General features: G+C 41.4%; 1 protein-coding gene across 1 annotated transcript in view; it reads left to right on the top strand.

The window, feature by feature from the left end:
• CDH23 (cadherin related 23) overlaps positions 1 to 18,290 on the top strand; it is a 1,839,731-nt gene that overhangs the window by 274,744 nt on the left and 1,546,697 nt on the right. Inside the window, exon 3 of the mRNA XM_069753216.1 lies at positions 8,556 to 8,636. Within this exon, the coding sequence (XP_069609317.1) occupies positions 8,556 to 8,636 (81 nt within the window). The remainder of the gene's footprint in view (positions 1 to 8,555; positions 8,637 to 18,290) is intronic.

Genomic DNA, 18,290 nt, shown 5'->3' on the forward strand with positions numbered 1-18,290 from the left:
ACAATAACTTTTTATTTTTTATTTGATGACACTGTATGGTGGCTCAATTTTTGCGGGACAAGATGACATTTTCAGTGGTACCATGGTTATTTACATCCATCTTTTTGATCGCGTGTTATTCCACTTTTTATTTGGCGATATGATAATAAAGTGTTTTTTGCCTCGTTTTTTTTTTTTTTTTACTGTATTCACTGAACAGGTTAACTAGTGGGACAGTTTTATAGGTCGGGCTGCTACGGATGCGGTGATACTAAATATGTGTACTTTTATTGTTTTTTTTTAGATAAAGAAATGTATTTATAGGAACAATATATTTTTTTAGGAATTTTTTTAGGAATTGTTTTTTTTTTTTTTTTTTTACACATGTTAAATTTTTTTTTTACACTATAACATTGCCCCAGGAGGGGGGGGGGGTGGAGGCATCATGTTATAGTGTAAGATCGCTGATCTGACACTTTGCTGCGCACTGTGTCAGATCAGCAATCTGACATGCAGAGCAGTGAGGCTTCCCGACGCCTGCTCTGAGCAGGCGCTGTGAAGTCAACTCCCTGCAGGATCCAGATGCCGTGGCCATTTTGGATCCGGGCCTGCTGCAGGGAGGAGGAGGAGGTAAGAGACCCTCGCAGCAATGCGATCACATCGCGTTGCTCCGGGGGTCTCAGGGAAGCCCGCAGGGAGCCCCCTCCCTGCGCGATGCTTCCCTATACTGCCGGAACACTGCGATCATGTTTAATCGCAGTGTGCCGGGGGTTAATTTGCCGGGGGCGGTCCGTGACCACTCCTGGCACATAGTGCCGGATGTCAGCTGTGATAGTCAGCTGACACCCGGCTGCGATCGGCCGTGCTCCCCCCGTGAGCGCGGCTGATCCCTCTGGACATACTATTCTGTCCTTGGGAATTAGGGCCCACCCCACATGGATGGAATAGTACGTCCAGTGGCAGAAAGGGGTTAATGCAATGTGATGACAATAAAAAAACATAATTCTGGCATTTTGACTTTTTTCTTGCTACGCGGTTTAACCCCTCTGTGACCTTAGACGTACTATCCCGTCGAGGTGCCCTGGGCTTATCTGACCCTGGACGGGATAGTACGTCATAGCCGATCGGCCGCGCTCACGGGGGGAGCGCGGCCGATCGCGGCCGGGTGTCAGCTGCTTATCGCAGCTGACATCCGGCACTATGTGCCAGGAGCGGTCACGGACCGCCCCCGGCACATTAACCCCTGGCACACCGCGATCAAAGATGATCGCGATGTGCCGGCGGTGCAGGGAAGCACCGCGCAGGGAGGGGGCTCCCTGCGGGCTTCCCTGAGCCCCCCGCAGCAACGCGATGTGATCGCGTTGCTGCGAGGGTCTCCTCACCTCCCTCCCTGCTCGAGCCCCGGATCCAAGATGGCCGCGGATCCGGGTCCTGCAGGGAGGGAGGTGGCTTCACAGAGCCTGCTCAGAGCAGGCACTGTGAAGCCTGCAGCGCTGCATGTCAGATCAGTGATCTGACAGAGTGCTGTGCAAACTGTCAGATCACTGATCTGTGATGTCCCCCCCTGGGACAAAGTAAAAAAGTAAAAAAAAAATTTTCCAAATGTGTAAAAAAAATAAAAAAAAATATTCCAAAATAATGAAAAAAAAAAAAAAATATTATTCCCATAAATACATTTCTTCATCTAAATAAAAAAAAAAAAACAATAAAAGTACACATATTTAGTATCGCCGCGTCCGTAACGACCCGACCTATAAAACTTTCCCACTAGTTAACCCCTTCAGTAAACACCGTAAGAAAAAAAAAAAAAAAACGAGGCAAAAAACAACGCTTTATTATCCTACCGCCGAACAAAAAGTGGAATAACACGCGATCAAAAGGACAGATATAAATAACCATGGTACCGCTGAAAGCGTCATATTGTCCCGCAAAAAAAGAGCCGCCATACAGCATCATCAGCAAAAAAATAAAAAAGTTATAGTCCTGAGAATAAAGCGATGCAAAAATTATTATTTTTTCTGTAAAATAGTTTTTATCGTATAAAAGCACCAAACCATAAAAAAATGATATAAATGAGGTATCGCTGTAATCGTACTGACCCGAAGAATAAAACTGATTCATCAATTTTACCAAACGCGGAACGGTATAAACGCCTCCCCCAATAGAAATTCATGAATAGCTGGCTTTTGGTCATTCTTCCTCACAAAAATCGGAATAAAAAGCGATAAAAAAATGTCACGTGCCCAAAAATGTTTTCAATAAAAACGTCAACTCGTCCCGCAAAAAACAAGACCTCACATGACTCTGTGGACCAAAATATGGAAAAATTATAGCTCTCAAAATGTGGTATTGCAAAAAATATTTTTTGCAATAAAAAGGGTCTTTCAGTGTGTGACTGCTGCCAATCATAAAAATCCGCTAAAAAACTCGCTATAAAAGTAAATCAAACCCCCCTTCATCACCCCCTTAGTTAGGGAAAAATAAAAAAAAATGTATTTATTTCCATTTTCCCATTAGGGCTAGGGTTAGGGCTAGGGTTAGGGCTAGGGTTAGGGCTAGGGCTAGGGTTAGGGCTAGGGTTAGGGCTAGGGCTAGGGTTAGGGCTAGGGTTAGGGCTAGGGTTAGGGCTAGGGTTAGGGCTAGGGTTAGGGTTAGGGCTAGGGTTAGGGCTAGGGTTAGGGCTAGGGCTAGGGCTAGGGTTAGGGCTAGGGTTAGGGCTAGGGTTAGGGTTAGGGCTAGGGTTAGGGCTAGGGTTAGGGCTAGGGTTAGGGTTAGGGCTAGGGTTAGGGCTAGGGTTAGGGCTAGGGTTAGGGTTGGGGCTACAGTTAGGGTTGGGGCTAAAGTTAGGGTTAGGGTTTAGATTACATTTACAGTTGGGAATAGGGTTGGGATTAGGGTTAGGGGTGTGTCAGGGTTAGAGGTGTGGTTAGGGTTACCGTTGGAATTAGGGTTAGGGGTGTGTTTAGATTAGGGTTTCAGTTATAATTGGGGGGTTTCCACTGTTTCGGCACATCAGGGGCTCTCCAAACACGACATGGCGTCCGATCTCAATTCCAGCCAATTCTGCGTTGAAAAAGTAAAACAGTGCTCCTTCCCTTCCGAGCTCTCCTGTGTGCCCAAACAGGGGTTTACCCCAACATATGGGGTATCAGCGTACTCAGGACAAATTGGACAACAACTTTTGTGGACCAATTTCTCCTGTTACCCTTGGGAAAATACAAAACTGTGGGCTAAAAAATAATTTTTGTGGGAAAACAAAAAGATTTTTTATTTTCACGGCTCTGCGTTATAAACTGTAGTGAAACACTTGGGGGTTCAAAGTTCTCACAACACATCTAGATAAGTTCATTGAGGGGTCTAGTTTCCAATATGGGGTCACTTGTGGGGGGTTTCTACTGTTTAGGTACATTAGGGGCTCTGCAAACGCAATGTGACGCCTGCAGACCAATCCATCTAAGTCTGCATTCCAAATGATGCTCCTTCCCTTCCGAGCCCTCCCATGCGCCCAAACGGTGGTTCCCCCCCACATATCGGGTATCAGCGTACTCAGGACAAATTGGACAACAACATTTAGGGTCCAATTTCTCCTGCTAACCTTGGAAAAATACAAAACTGGGGGCTAAAATATAATTTTTGTGGAAAAAAAAATATTTTTTATTTGCATGGCTCTGCGTTATAAACTGTAGTGAAATACTTGGGGGTTCAAAGCTCTCACAACACATCAAGATGAGTTCCTTAGGGGGTCTACTTTCCAAAATGGTGTCACTTGTGGGGGGTTTCTACTGTTTAGGTACATTAGGGGCTCTGCAAACGCAATGTGACGCCTGCAGACCATTCCATCTAAGTCTGCATTCCAAATGGCGCTCCTTCCCTTCCGAACCCTCCCATGCGCCCAAACGGTGGTTCCCCCCCACATATGGGGTATCAGCGTACTCAGGACAAATTGGACAACAACTTTTGGGGTCCAATTTCTCCTGTTACCCTAGGGAAAATACAAAACTGGGGGCTAAAAAATAATTTTTGTGGGAAAAAAATTTTGTTTTATTTTTATGGCTCTGCATTATAAACTTCTGTGAAGCCCTTGGTGGGTCAAAGTGCTCACCACACATCCAGATAAGTTCCTTAGGGGGTCTACTTTCCAAAATGGTGTCACTTGTGGGGGGTTTCAATGTTTAGGCACATCAGTGGCTCTCCAAACGCAACATGGCGTCCCATCTCAATTCCTGTCAATTTTGCATTGAAAAGTCAAACGGCGCTCCTTCCCTTCCAAGCTCTCCCATGCGCCCAAACAGTGGTTTACTGCCACATATGGGGTATCAGCGTACTCGGGACAAATTGGACAACAACTTTTGAGGTCCAATTTCTTCTCTTACCCTTGGAAAAATAAAAAATTGGGGGCAAAAATATAATTTTTGTGAAAAAATATGATTTTTTATTTTTACGGTTCTGCATTATAAACTTCTGTGAAGCACTTGGTGGGTCAAAGTGCTCACCACACCTCTAGATAAGTTCCTTAGGGGGTCTACTTTCCAAAATGGTGTCACTTGTGGGGGGTTTCAATGTTTAGGCACATCAGTGGCTCTCCAAACGCAACATGGCGTCCCATCTCAATTTCTGTCAATTTTGCATTGAAAAGTCAAACTGCGCTCCTTCCCTTCCGAGCTCTCCCATGCGCCCAAACAGTGGTTTACTGCCACATATGGGGTATCGGCGTACTCAGGACAAATTGGACAACAACTTTTGAGGTCCAATTTCTTCTCTTACCCTTGGAAAAATAAAACAAATTGGAGCTGAAGTAAATTTTTTGTGTAAAAAAGTTAAATGTTCATTTTTATTTAAACATTCCAAAAATTCCTATTAAACACCTGAAGGGTTAATAAATTTCTTGAATGTGGTTTTGAGCACCTTGAGGGGTGCAGTTTTTAGAATGGTGTCACACTTGGGCATTTTCTATCATATAGACCCCTCAAAATGACTTCAAATGAGACGTGGTCCCTAAAAAAAAAATGGTGTTGTAAAAATGAGAAATTGCTGGTCAACTTTTAACCCTTATAACTCCCTAACAAAAAAAAAAATTGGTTCCAAAATTGTGCTGATGTAAAGGAGACATGTGGGAAATGTTACTTATTAAGTATTTTGTGTGACATATCTCTGTGATTTAATTGCATAAAAATTCAAAGTTTGAAAATTGCGAAATTTTCAAAATTTTCGCCAAATTTCCGTTTTTTTCACAAATAAACGCAGGTACTATCAAAGAAATTTTACCACTATCATGAAGTACAATATGTCACGAGAAAACAATGTCAGAATCACCAGGATCCGTTGAAGCGTTTCGGAGTTATAACCTCATAAAGGGACAGTGGTCAGAATTGTAAAAATTGGCCTGGTCATTCACGTGCAAACCACCCTTGGGGGTAAAGGGGTTAACGATCAGGTTAATCCTTTTTATTTATTCATAGTGCGGATGATTCTGAATACAGTGATACCAAATATGTGTATGTTTTTATTGTGTTATTTTGAATGGGGTGAAAGGGGGGGCGATTTGAACTTTAATTTTATATATATATATATATATATATGTATACATATATATATATATATATATATATGTTTTTCTTATTTTTTTTACTTTTGGCATGCTTCAATAGTCTCCATAGGAGACTGGAAGGCGCCATAGCCCGACCGACTCTGCTACATACAGGCGATGGTCAGATCACCTGTATGTAGTAGAATTGCTCACTTGCTATGAGTGCCGACCACTGGGTTGAGACCTCTGGTTGTCATGCCAATCCACCGGTGACCCGCGATCACGTGACGGGAATCACTGGTGGGTGGATTTCTGGCACGCATGCATGTTAAATGCCACTGTCAGTGTTTGACAATGGCATTTAATGGGTCAATAGCCGAAGGTGGATCGCTATTCCACCCGCTGCTATTTCGTGCGCATGTCAGCCATTGAAAACAGCTAACATGTATCGGGAAAGATGTGGGCTCACTGCCAGAGCCCACATCAAAGGGAGGGAGTCTGACATTGGTGTAAATGTACACCCAATGTCAGAAAGGGGTTAAAAGAAGTTGCAACTTTAAGCATATTGAATGGATATATTTCCATCCATTATATATCTATATAAAATGTCTGAATACAATCACAGCTCAGTTGAAGACACATTTTATTTTTATTTTCAACAAATTCACTAAAATTTCTTCGCTCATGCACTTTAGTGTACAGTAGAATAACAAAATTTAGCCAAGTCAGGGTGTTATATCTTTTTAACATGTCACATGGAAGATGCAGTAAACATGTTTTAGTTATGTGGGGTTTAAATAATGTTCTGGATAGAGATATAGATACATTAAATGCATTCTCTAAGAAGATGGAATTGGGTCTAATGAACTACTGGGGGAAAGGGACAAGCTGTGTGCGCAATAGGAAGAAGGGAGTGACTAACAGTCATGACTGCTTGAAGCTTATCTCTTCTTAGGGTACTTTCACATTGCGTCTAGGGTCACATTCGCTGGTCCCATCGGGGCATGCATCCAATCCCTCAGTAAAATAGGATCCGGAGTTACAGTGGAGAGAATAATTATTTGATACACTGTCGATTTTGCAAGCTTTCCTACCTACAAAGAATCGAGAGGTCTGTGATTTTTATCATAGGTACATTTCAACTGTGAGAGACAGAATCTTAAAGAAAAATTCAGAAAATCAGAAAATCACATTGTATGATTTTTATATAATTAATTTGCATTTTATTGAATGAAATATGTATTTGATACAATAAAAAGCAACTTAATATTTGGCACAGAAACTTTTGTTTGCAATTGCAGAGGTCAGACGTATCCTGTAGTTCTTGTCCAAGTTTGCGCACACTGCAGTAGTGATTTTGGCCCACTCCTCCATACAGATCTTCTCCAGATCTTTCAGGTTTCGGGGCTGTTGCTGGGCAATGTTGAGTTTTAGTTCCTTCCAAAGATTTTCTATTGGGTTCAGGTCTGGAGACTGGCTAAGCCACTTGAAATGTTTGTTACGGAACCACTCCTTAGTTGCCCTGGCTGTGTGTTTTGGGCCTTTATCATGCAGGAAGACCCAGCCACAACCCATCTTCAGTGCTGTTACTGAGGGGTGGAGGTTTTTGGCCAAAATCTCTCGATACATGACCCCATCCATTCTCCCTTCATTATGGTGCAGTCGTCCTGTTCCCTTTGCAGAAAGTGTGATGTTTACCCCGCCATGCTTCACATTTGTGATGGTGCTCTTATGGTTGTACTCATCCTTCTTCTTCCTCCAAACATGGAAATAGGAGTTGATATCAAAAAGTTCTATTTTGGTCTCATCTGACCACATGACTTTCTCCCATCATCCAGATGGTCATTGATGAACTTCTAATGGGCCTGGACAAGTGCTGGCGTGAGCAGGGTGACCTTGAATGCCTTGCATGATTTGAATCCATGACAACTTAGTGTATTACTAATGGTAATGTTTGAGAATGTGGTCCCAGCTCTTTTCGGGTCACTGACCATGTCCTCCTATGTAGTTCTGGGCTGATTTCTGACTTTTCTCAGAATCATCCTTACCCAACGGGGTGAAATCTTACATGGAGCCCCAGAATGAGGAAGATTGACAGTCATCTTGTTTTTCTTCCATTTCCTAATAATTGTGCCAACAGTTGTTGGCTTCTCACCAAGCTGCTTGCCTTTTGTCCTGAAGCTCATCCCAACCTTGTCCAGGTCATTGTTCTTAAACAGCTCTTTGGTCTTGGCCAAGGTGGAGAGGTTGGAGTGTGATTGAGTCTGTGGATAATTGTCTTTTATACAGGTAATGATTTAAAACTGGTGTAATGAATACAGTTAATGAGTGCAGAGTATGAGGGCTTCTTAAAGAAAAACTAACAGGTCTGTGAGAGTCACAATTCTCATCGGTTGGTAGGTGAGCAAATACTTATTTCATGCAGTAAAATTACATTTAAGTATCTAAAAATCATACAATGTGATTTTCTGTTTTTATTTTTAGATCCTGTCTGTCACAGTTGAAATGTACTTACGATAACAATTACAGACCTCTCCATTCCTTGTAGGTGGGAAAACTTGCAAAGTTGGCAGTGTATCCAATACTTATTTTCCCCGCTGGAGGCAGACACATTACGCAGGCTAATACATCTGAGTGCCTGCCTCATTTAGACATACACTCCCCAAAACAATACACAGAAGAGTGGTGAGCGGACTTTTGCTCTGCCATCACCATGACAGTCTATGGCTCCGCCGGTGCATAAGTACGAACCCTGTTTTGCGATGGAAGTTCAGACGTGTACCCCTACAGGGCCACTAAATGCAATGTGAAAGCTCCCTTAGAGTAAAGAGATCAGTAGTGTTAAAATTCAACATTCCCAAGCTGTCTTTTCCCTGGCATCTGGCAATTATACACATTAGATTTTTGGCTTCTACGCCAACAAATTTCTGTTTGGGTTATGCTCATCCATTGTACAGTCGCCTTTAAATGGAAGGTCATTTGTGGGGAAACAAATATTTAAACTGTTTATTTTTATTACTAATAACATTTGTTGTTCTTTATTTTTCAGGTTTGGCTTACAACAGACTACCATTTTTCTTAAATTACTTCTTTGATACATACTTGCTAATTAATGAAGACACGCCTGTTGGTAAGTTTACAAAGATTTACTCCATGTTTCATAGTACAGGTTCTGAGTTAAACTGCAGCCAAAATATTTTATGGATAAGAGATGTTAAAATGTAATAACAATATGCCAACTTTCATTAGAAATCCATTGTGAACTATTCTGCTGACCCCTGTAAATAATGTCCTAGAAAGCGGGATCAAAAATACTTGAAATCACAAAAAAATAATACTTTGTAATACAACAACAGTTTCGAATACCAGTCCTCAATGGTATGCTGATAAGTGATAATGCCTTATAGTGGTGATTACCCTGGTGTGAAATGCTTTCATCAATGAAGCTATAATGTTTTGTGTGCTGACCATACTACCTTATAAGCTATAAGTGATGCCCACATGTGGTAGTGTTAATTTAGGGACTCGCATGCCTATAAGTACCATCGATGAGGATCGCAAACCTTATAAAGATCCAAGCAATATCTGGCATCCTATATAAGCTTTATCTATGTGCAAATATACTAATAAACAGCCACCCCATCATCAATCCTGGGTGTCGCAGTGGCTGTTCATCAGTATACTGTATCCATACAACCTTAGCCATTACCACTCCAAACTGGGGTCTGAACCTGTATTTGTATCGGTAATATGGTGCCCTTCAACAATTTAATCTACATTTAAGAGTATCTTTCATTTTTCTCCAAGCATGACCCATCCTATACAACTAAGCTATAACAGACATGGTTTTTGTCATGCTTTTATAATACAAACAATATCACATGAACGTAAGATACACATGAAGCCAAACTATGATGTCAGCCAGCAGTCGTTTCTATAATGAAACTGACATATGATATTTCCGATAGATCTTATACATAAACTATAAGGATATGTTCTGCCTTAAAATGCTGTCCAACTCATGGACTCTGGATTTAAAGTTAGTCATTTCTGGTAAATCTAGTTATTGAATGTGAAGAGGCAGGTCATTTCTTCATACATATGACATGGGTGTTTTTCATAAGTGCAACAATAATTCCAATCCAGTTGTGTACTTGCTCAGTTTCACCTTTGATGCTAGTGCATATTGGTATCTACTATATAATTGTCTAAGGGTCACTTCCGTCTTTCTGTCTGTCTGTCCTTCTGTCTGTCACGGATATTCATTGGTCGTGGCCTTTGTCTGTCATGGAATCCAAGTTGCTGATTGGTCTCGCCAGCTGCCTGTTATGGCTGCCGCGACCAATCAGCGACGGCCACAGTCCGATTAGTCCTTCCCTACTTCCCTGCAGTCAGGTGCTCACCGCCCGCTCCATACTCCCAGCAGTTACCGCTCACACAGGGTTAATGCTAGTGGTAACGGACCGCGTTATGCCACGGGTAACTCACTCCGTTACTACCGCTATTAACCCTGTGTGACCAAGATTTTACTATTGATGGTGCCTATGCAGTGTCAATAGTAAAAGATCTAATTTTAAAAATAATTAAAAAAATAAAAAATCATCATATACTCACCATCCGGCACCTTTCCCACTCTTCGCAACGTTCCGGTGCTAAGGATTGTATGCGACAAGGACCTTCCATGATGTCACGGTCATGTGACCCCGACGTCATCACAGGTCCTGTGCGCCTGCGCGAGAAGGACCATCCATAATGTCACGGTCATGTGACCGCGACATCATCACAGGTCCTGCACGCCTACGTGAGAAGGACCTGCCATGACGTCACGGTCATGTGACCGCGACGTCATCACACCCTGGGACCGGAAGCTGGCGATAGAACTACAAGGGGCCCTCGGATCGGAAGGTGAGTATATGTTTATTTTTTATTTTTTAACCTGTGACATACGTGGCTGGGCAATATACTACGTAGCTGGGCAATATACTACGTGGCTCTGTGCTGTATACTACGTCGCTGTGCAATATACTACGTGGCTTTGTGCTGTATACTATGTCACTGGGCAATATACTACGTAACTGGGCAATATACTACGAAACTGGGCAATATACTACATGGCTGGGGCAATATGCTCTGTGCTGTATACTACGTCGCTGGGCAATATACTATGTGTCTGGGCAATATACTATGTGACTGGCCAATATGCTATGTAGCTGGGCAATATAGTACGTGTCTGGGCAATATACTACCTAACTGGGCAATATACTACGTGGTTGCTGTATACTACGTCGCTGGGCAATATACTACGTACCTGGGCAATATACTACGTAACTGGGCAATATACTACGTGGCTAGGCAATATGCTCTGTGCTGTATACTACGTTTCTGGGCAATATACTACGTGGCTGGGAAATATACTACATGGCTGGGCAATATACTACATGGCTGGGCAATATACTAGGAGGACATGCATATTCTAGAATACCCAATGCGTTAGAATCAGGCCACCATCTAGTATGTAATATATACATAAGGGTTTACAAATTATTTTGCCTGACAATTGTACTTTTACATCATGATAATGTGCATAATACATTTTTACTGTTCTTGCATTTTCTATAATGCTAATTTTGTATGTAATGTCAGAAAGCCCCCCCCAAAAAACAAATATTAGCAGTTAATCAAAAAATCATGCGAAAAATCAGCTACATTGTAAGCACAAAGATTTATGCAAACTGTGAATTTTGAGTTGCATTACTACCATATAGACAATACTTGTAAAGTTTACCAAAATGGAGAGTTTCATATTAGATGGGTTGCGCTGTGGGAAATCACTAGTCATTTTTTTTTTAACAATGAGAAAGGTGCTGGTACAACAATGAAACACGATGGTACTAATAAAAACCTTATCTGAAGCTCAAAGGTTGTTCATTTCCCGCCCAAACGTGAAACTCTTCATTATGATATATACACATCTGGAAGATATGTACTGCAGCCATGGGAGAAGCAGAGTATGTTCACACTTAAACAGGTGTTATTTATTCACACAACACCACCAGGTAGGTGCAACCACCCCCTCAGTCGTGTTCTTTTTAAACGATACTGTCCTATTGTGTGCATTTTATCCTGTCTCTCTAAAGTTCTTCAATACTTATAAAGTTGACATACTTGGTGCACAAATTAGTTACAGTAATTCATGCATGCGCGACAGCCACAGCAAGACATACTTTATTTTGACAAGAACCTACACTGTTAGATTTATCTCTTGGGCCAAGGTCGACAAATTTAAAGAGCGGGTAGGATCTGACGCTGATTAGCCGTGAACTAATGAGAGGAGTGCTCAGTCAAATATGGACGCATTCATTACACCCAATGTTTGTACTGACTAACACGATTAAATGTGAACAGGTGCAAGCTCCTGCAACTGCAATAAATACAGGTGCTTCTCACAAAATGAAAATACCATCAAAAAGTTAATTTATTTCAGTTCTTCCATACAAAAAGTGAAACTCGTATATTATTTAGAGTCATTACAACAGAGTGATCTATTTAAGGCAGTCATTGACACACTCCACAAGGAGGGTAAGCCACAAAAAGTCATTGCTAAAGAAGCTGGCTGTTCACAGAGTGCTGTATCCAATCATATTAATGAACAATTGAGTGGAAGGAAAAAGTGTGGTAGAAAAAAGTGCACAAGAAATCGGGATAACCGCAGCCTTGAAAGGATTGTTAAGAAAAGGCCATTAAAAAATTAGGGGGAGATTCACAAGGAGTGGACTGCTGCTGGAGTCATTGCTTCACGAGCCACCACACACAGATGTATCCAGGACATGGGCTACAAGCATCGCATTCCTTGGGTCCAGCCACTCATGACCAATAGACAACGCCAGAAGCATCTTACCTGGGCCAAGGAGAAAAAGATCTGGACTGTTGCTCAGTGGTCCAAGGTGTTGTTTTTAGATGAAAGTAAATTTTGCATTTCATTTGGAAATCAAGGTCCTAGAGTCTGGAGGAAGAGTGGAGAGGCCACAATCCAAGCTGCTAGAGGTCTAGTGTGACGTTTCCACAATCAGTGATGGCTTGGGGAGCCATGTCATCTGCTGGTGTATGTCCACTATATTTTATCAAGACCAGTCAGCGCAGCCGTCTACCAGGATATTTTAGAGCACTTCATTCTTTCCTCTGCCGACAAGCTTTTTGGAGATGGAAATTTCATTCTTCAGCAGGACTTGGCACCTGTCCACACTGCCTGAAATGCCAATACTTGTTTCAAAAAGAAGATGAGAGACGCAAGACTCAACAATGCAGACAAGCTGGAGGCTGCTATCAAAGCAACCTGGACTTCTATAACCCCTCAGCAGAGCCACAGGCTGATCACCTCCATGCCATGCCACCACTCTTGCAGTAATTGATGCAAAAGGAGCCCCGACCGAGTATTGAGTGCATTTACTGAAGATACATTTCAGTAGGCCAACATTTCGGATTGTAAACTCATTTTTAAAGCTGGTGTTATAAAGTATTCTAATTTACTGAGATAATGACTTTTAGGTTTTCATTGGCTGTAAGCCATAGTCATCAACATTAACAGAAATAAACACTTGAAATAGATCTCTTTTTGTAATGACTCTATAATATATGAGTTTGACTTTTTTTATTGAAGAAAAGAAATAAATTAACTTTTGACGATATTCTAATTTTGTGACCAGCACCTGTACATAAAAAGGTATGCTGTGCTGTGGCTAGTAGACATAAAAAAATTGGGCAAATTGTGCACTAGGCACCTCAATTTTTAGTATGCCCACCAGCCACAACATGGCGTTGCTTTTTGTATGTTCTGTCAGTCATTGGCTGTTTTTAGTGTTGGATCATTCCTGCCCTTTAAATTTATAGGCTTTAGCAAAGCAAAGGTAGATACAGTTGAATCACCAAGGAACAATATAAAACTATAGAAGATTTAAAAAAAAAATAAGATTAATATATAATAATAGTAGTGATTGCCCTAGGTGTTAAAACAAGAAAGAAAAGTGGAAACCACTCATGACCAGAAACAAACTCAAACACCAGTATTATGGATGCACCAGGGAGACCAAACTGGATTATAAAATAATATCTTTATTAACTAATAGTAGCAATACAGAATTTAAAAAAAAAATAAAATAGACTGTTGTGCGAATCAGGACAGGAAATATAAAAAAAGTAAACCCAAAAACAAAATTCATATAAGTGCCACCAATGGGCATGTGCAAGGTAATGATTCCCCTTTAAGGAATATAGGCAATTCCCTGAAATTCTTGTGTCATTGTGCCAAAAAAAAGTTTAAAAAATGTATATATAAAAAATATACAAAAACAATATATAAACAATGAAAATAGCAATGGGTGGAGGTCACACACAAAAAAAGCCGTGCAAAATTGCAGAAAGTAATAAAGTGCTTAAGTGTGGAGGGGTGGAGCCACATATTCATCACTGTAATGGTCGGCACCACGTGACCGCTCATACAGGAGAAGCTGCGGCGAGGACAGGACGCTGCGAGGGAGCCGGGTGAGTATTTTATTAACAGCGGGGGGCGCACAGCAGGTGGGAGGGGGGTGGGGACAAGGATCTTTATTTTAAACACGAAAAAAAAAAAAAAAGGATTTTTCATATCTTCTATTCAGCGAACGCTGCCGGAGAGAAGATATGAATGGCGGTTTCAGCACCAGATGCAGGGGACAGCGCTTATCTCTAGCGCTGTCTCATGCACGGTCCGTGTGGTACCCAGTCGGCACACGGGCGGCACACGTGTGCCACACGGATGGCCTACGTGAGCTCACGGACACACGGACACGGATAATTCCGGTACCGATTTTTCCGGTACCGGAATTATCTGGACGTGTGAGACTGGCCTTACAAAGCAATAGTGTTTGCTTGTGTATATGTGTGTGTATATATACTGTAACTGTTTGTATATATGAACTATGCATAATTTTGTTTTATGCTAGGCTTGCCAACCTTGAAATTAAATATATCTACAAAAGTATTGAATATAATAAATGTTAGCTGCATTCTATAGTTCTATTCTTGGGTAGAAAATTGCTATCCTTCTTGGCCTTAGGGTAGAAAAATTGCAGTCATCCTAAAAATCACTGCTGTATGATTTATTCTTGCTTTTAAAACACAACATAGGAAAGCCTTCCTAACCACCCCTGATATAGAATGGAAGGCCAAATTCACAGATTAATGTGTATTTGTTTCATTTTTACAGAACTGTCTTTATTTGACTGTTTCAAATTAACCTCTTCGTGCTTAAACTTACAGTGATAGAAGGATGTATTCTCTTTACAGCGCTGTTAGGCTGTGTGCACACGTTGCAGATTTTTCGCAAACCGCAAACAAGCATACATTATGCATCCCATCATTCAGAATGAATTCCGCATTCTGTGAAAAAAAAACGCATCGCCGTAAAAAATGCAGCATGTTCATTAATTTTGCAGATTTTTTTGCGGATTTCCCACTATATCATTGCATTGGGGAATCTGCCGAAAAATCAGGAAAAAACTGCGAAAAAAACACATGCGGATTTCTTGCAGAAAATGTCCTGTTTTGCTCAGGAAATTTCTGCAAGAAATCCTGAACGTGTGCACATAGCCTAAATGTGCAGGGTAGAAATGTCATAGGCTCTACATCATCTGCAACAAGTGTAGGAGTGTCAGGTGCTTTACACAGCTAATGGCCTCCTTTAACCCCTTAGTGATGGAGTCAATTTTGAACTTAATGACCAGGCCAAATTTTTGAATGCTGGCCAGTGTCACTTCATGTAGAAATAATTCTGCTATGCTTCAATGTATGCCAGAAATTTTGGGATTATTTCTTTTTTCGTGACATGCTGTACTATTTTAGTGGTAAATTTAGGTTGATGCTTTTTGCATTTGTTTGTGAGAATATTGGAATATTAATGAATATTTAGTAAAATTTACAATTTTCAAACTTTCAATTTTTATATCCTTAAACCAATTAATAATAATAATAATAATAATAATAATAATAATAATAATGATAGTAACATTTCCTATATGTCTACTTTACATCTGCATAATTTTTCAAGCACCATTTTATTTTGTTAGGATGCTGGAGGGGTTAGTAGTTTAGTAGCAATTTCTTATTATTCAATAAATTTACAAAACCTGTTTCTTTAGGGACCTATTCAGATTTAAATAGACTTTGAGGGGCCTGTGTATTGGAAACTTCCCAAAAGTGATATGATTTTAAAAGTCTATACCCCTCAGTTACTTCAAACCTGCTGTCAGGAAATATTTTAACCCTTCAGGTGCTTCACAGGAATTAATGTAAAGAGGAATGAAAAAAATACATATACATTTTATCTCTAAAATGTTGCTTTAGCCCCAAATTTTTAACTTTTAAAAGAGACAGCATGAGAAAATGGACCATTAAATGTGTTAGGCTGGTTTCACACGTCAGTGGCTCCGGTACGTGTGGTGACAGTTTCCTCATGTACCGGAGACACTGACTCACGTAGACACTGACTCACGTAGACACATTAAAATAAATGTGTCTCTGCACATGTCAGCGTGTTTTCACGGACCGTGTGTCCGTTTGCAAACACGGAGACATGTCAGTGTTCGTGGGAGCGCATGGATCACATGGACCCATTAAAGTCAATGGGTCCATGTAAACACGTACCGCACATGGATGCTGTCCGTGTGCCATCCGTGTGCCGCCTGAGGACCACATGGAACAGCGCTACAGTAAGTGCTGTCCCCGGTGTGTGGGGCTGAAGCTGCCATTCATCCCTTCTGTCCTGCTCAGCTGAAAGCAGCACTCGCAGGAGAGAAGGGATGAAAGATCAAGTTATTTTTTTTGTTTAAATTAAAGTTTGGGGTCACCTCCCACCCCTCCCCACCCCCCTTGTGCCCGCCCGCTTGCAGAGAAATACTCACCGAGCTGTCGCGATGCCTCCTCTCAGAGCCGGCAGCTCATCCTGTGTGAGCGGTCACGTGGTACTGCTCATTACAGTGATGAATATGCGGCTCCACCTCCCAAAGCGCTGCTTTTTCCACTAAAATCTTGATTTAACCCCAAATTTATAACTATCACAATGAATAATAAGAGAAAACGGTTTCCATAATTTGTTATATAATTTCCCCTGAAAGCGATGATACTCCATATGCGGTCAAACATTGCTGTTTGCGCACATGGCAGGGCTTGGTAAGGGAAGAACACTATTTGTTTTTTGGAGAGTAAATTTGTAATGAAAAGATTGTGAATGCCATGTCGCATTTTCAGAGCCCTATGACATACCCAACCAGAGAATCACCCCACAAGTGACCCCAGTTTGGAAATTAGACCCCTCAAGGAATTCTTGTAGTGATGTACTGAACATTTTGAACCTACAGGCGATTCATAAAACTTTATAACATTTAGATGTAAAAACAAAAAAATAAGTTTTTTTTCCACTAAAATACTGTTTTAGCACCAAATTTCTAATTTACACGGGGTAATAGGAGAAAATGGACCCCCATAATTTGTTATACAATTTTAACTGAACATCGCAGTACCCCATATGTGGTTCGACATTACTGTTTGAGCTCACAGCAAGGATCGAATGGGAAGGAGCACTACTTGTCTTTTTAACGTGTGGATTCCATTTGAATAGATTGTGGGTTCCATTAGCCAAGCCCGCGATGTGCCAGAACATCTGAAACCCCCTCAAGTGACCTTTTATTGGAAACCTCAATACTTAAGGATTTTTTATAGGGGTATAGTGAGTATATTGAGCAAACAAGTGCATCACAGAATTTTATAACATTGAGACATGGAAATATAAAATTTTCATGGTAATTTTTTTTTTTAATTTATTGAAAATGTGTCAGTTACACAAGGGTAAATATGTGAAACTAGACCCCAAACTTGATTGCGCCATTTCCCTCAAATGTGGTGATGCACCATATGACATCAGAAACTACTGTTAGGCCGCACATTAGGGCTGAGAAGGCAAGAGTCCTATTTGGCTTTTGGAGCACAGACTTTGCTAGAATTGTTTGTGCGCAATATTTGCAGAGCCCCTAAGTTGTCAGAACAGCAGAAAAACCCGAAAACTGATCCCATTAAAGAAATTGCACATCTCAATAAATTAATCTATGGCTGCAGTGACTATTTTGTAACATTCGCGCCATGCTTTATTCTGGAGAATTGCAAATAATCCAGTTTTGTGACCATACATTGTGCTCGCATACAGTGTAGAGCCTCCATATATTGTAGGGTCCCTGTAAATTATACCTGTGATGGTTCTAAGGGTGAAAAAGTGGACCCTCTGGACTTCGACGATGAACCCCCCACGGACGAGCTGACCAGATAGACCACCCCCTATACAGGGAGAGTTAGGGGCAGGCCCGTGAGGGACTATCACCACGGAAGCTGGAGGACCGGGACGGGAAGAAACAAAGGACTGGCTGAGGCGGCAGGAACTCAGGATAGGTGAGTACTGCAGAGACATAGAACTGGCAGGTATGACAGGGACAAAAGAATAGCGAGAACTCTTGCAGCAACACAGTAACTGCTGAAGCACTGCAGAGGCACAGGAACTGATGAAGTACTGCAGCGGCACAGGTACTGATGGGAACACTGCAACAACACTAAGACTGGTGATATACTGTAGCTACACAGGACCTGGCGAGGTACTGCCGAGACACAGGGACTGATGGGGTACTGCAAATACAAGAACAACCCAGAGTCAGAGGGAACAGAACACACAGACTACGGGCGGCCAAGAGCACTAGTAGGCACGAAT

This window comes from Ranitomeya imitator, chromosome 2, assembly GCF_032444005.1.
Source record: "Ranitomeya imitator isolate aRanImi1 chromosome 2, aRanImi1.pri, whole genome shotgun sequence".
Lineage (NCBI taxonomy): Eukaryota > Metazoa > Chordata > Amphibia > Anura > Dendrobatidae > Ranitomeya > Ranitomeya imitator.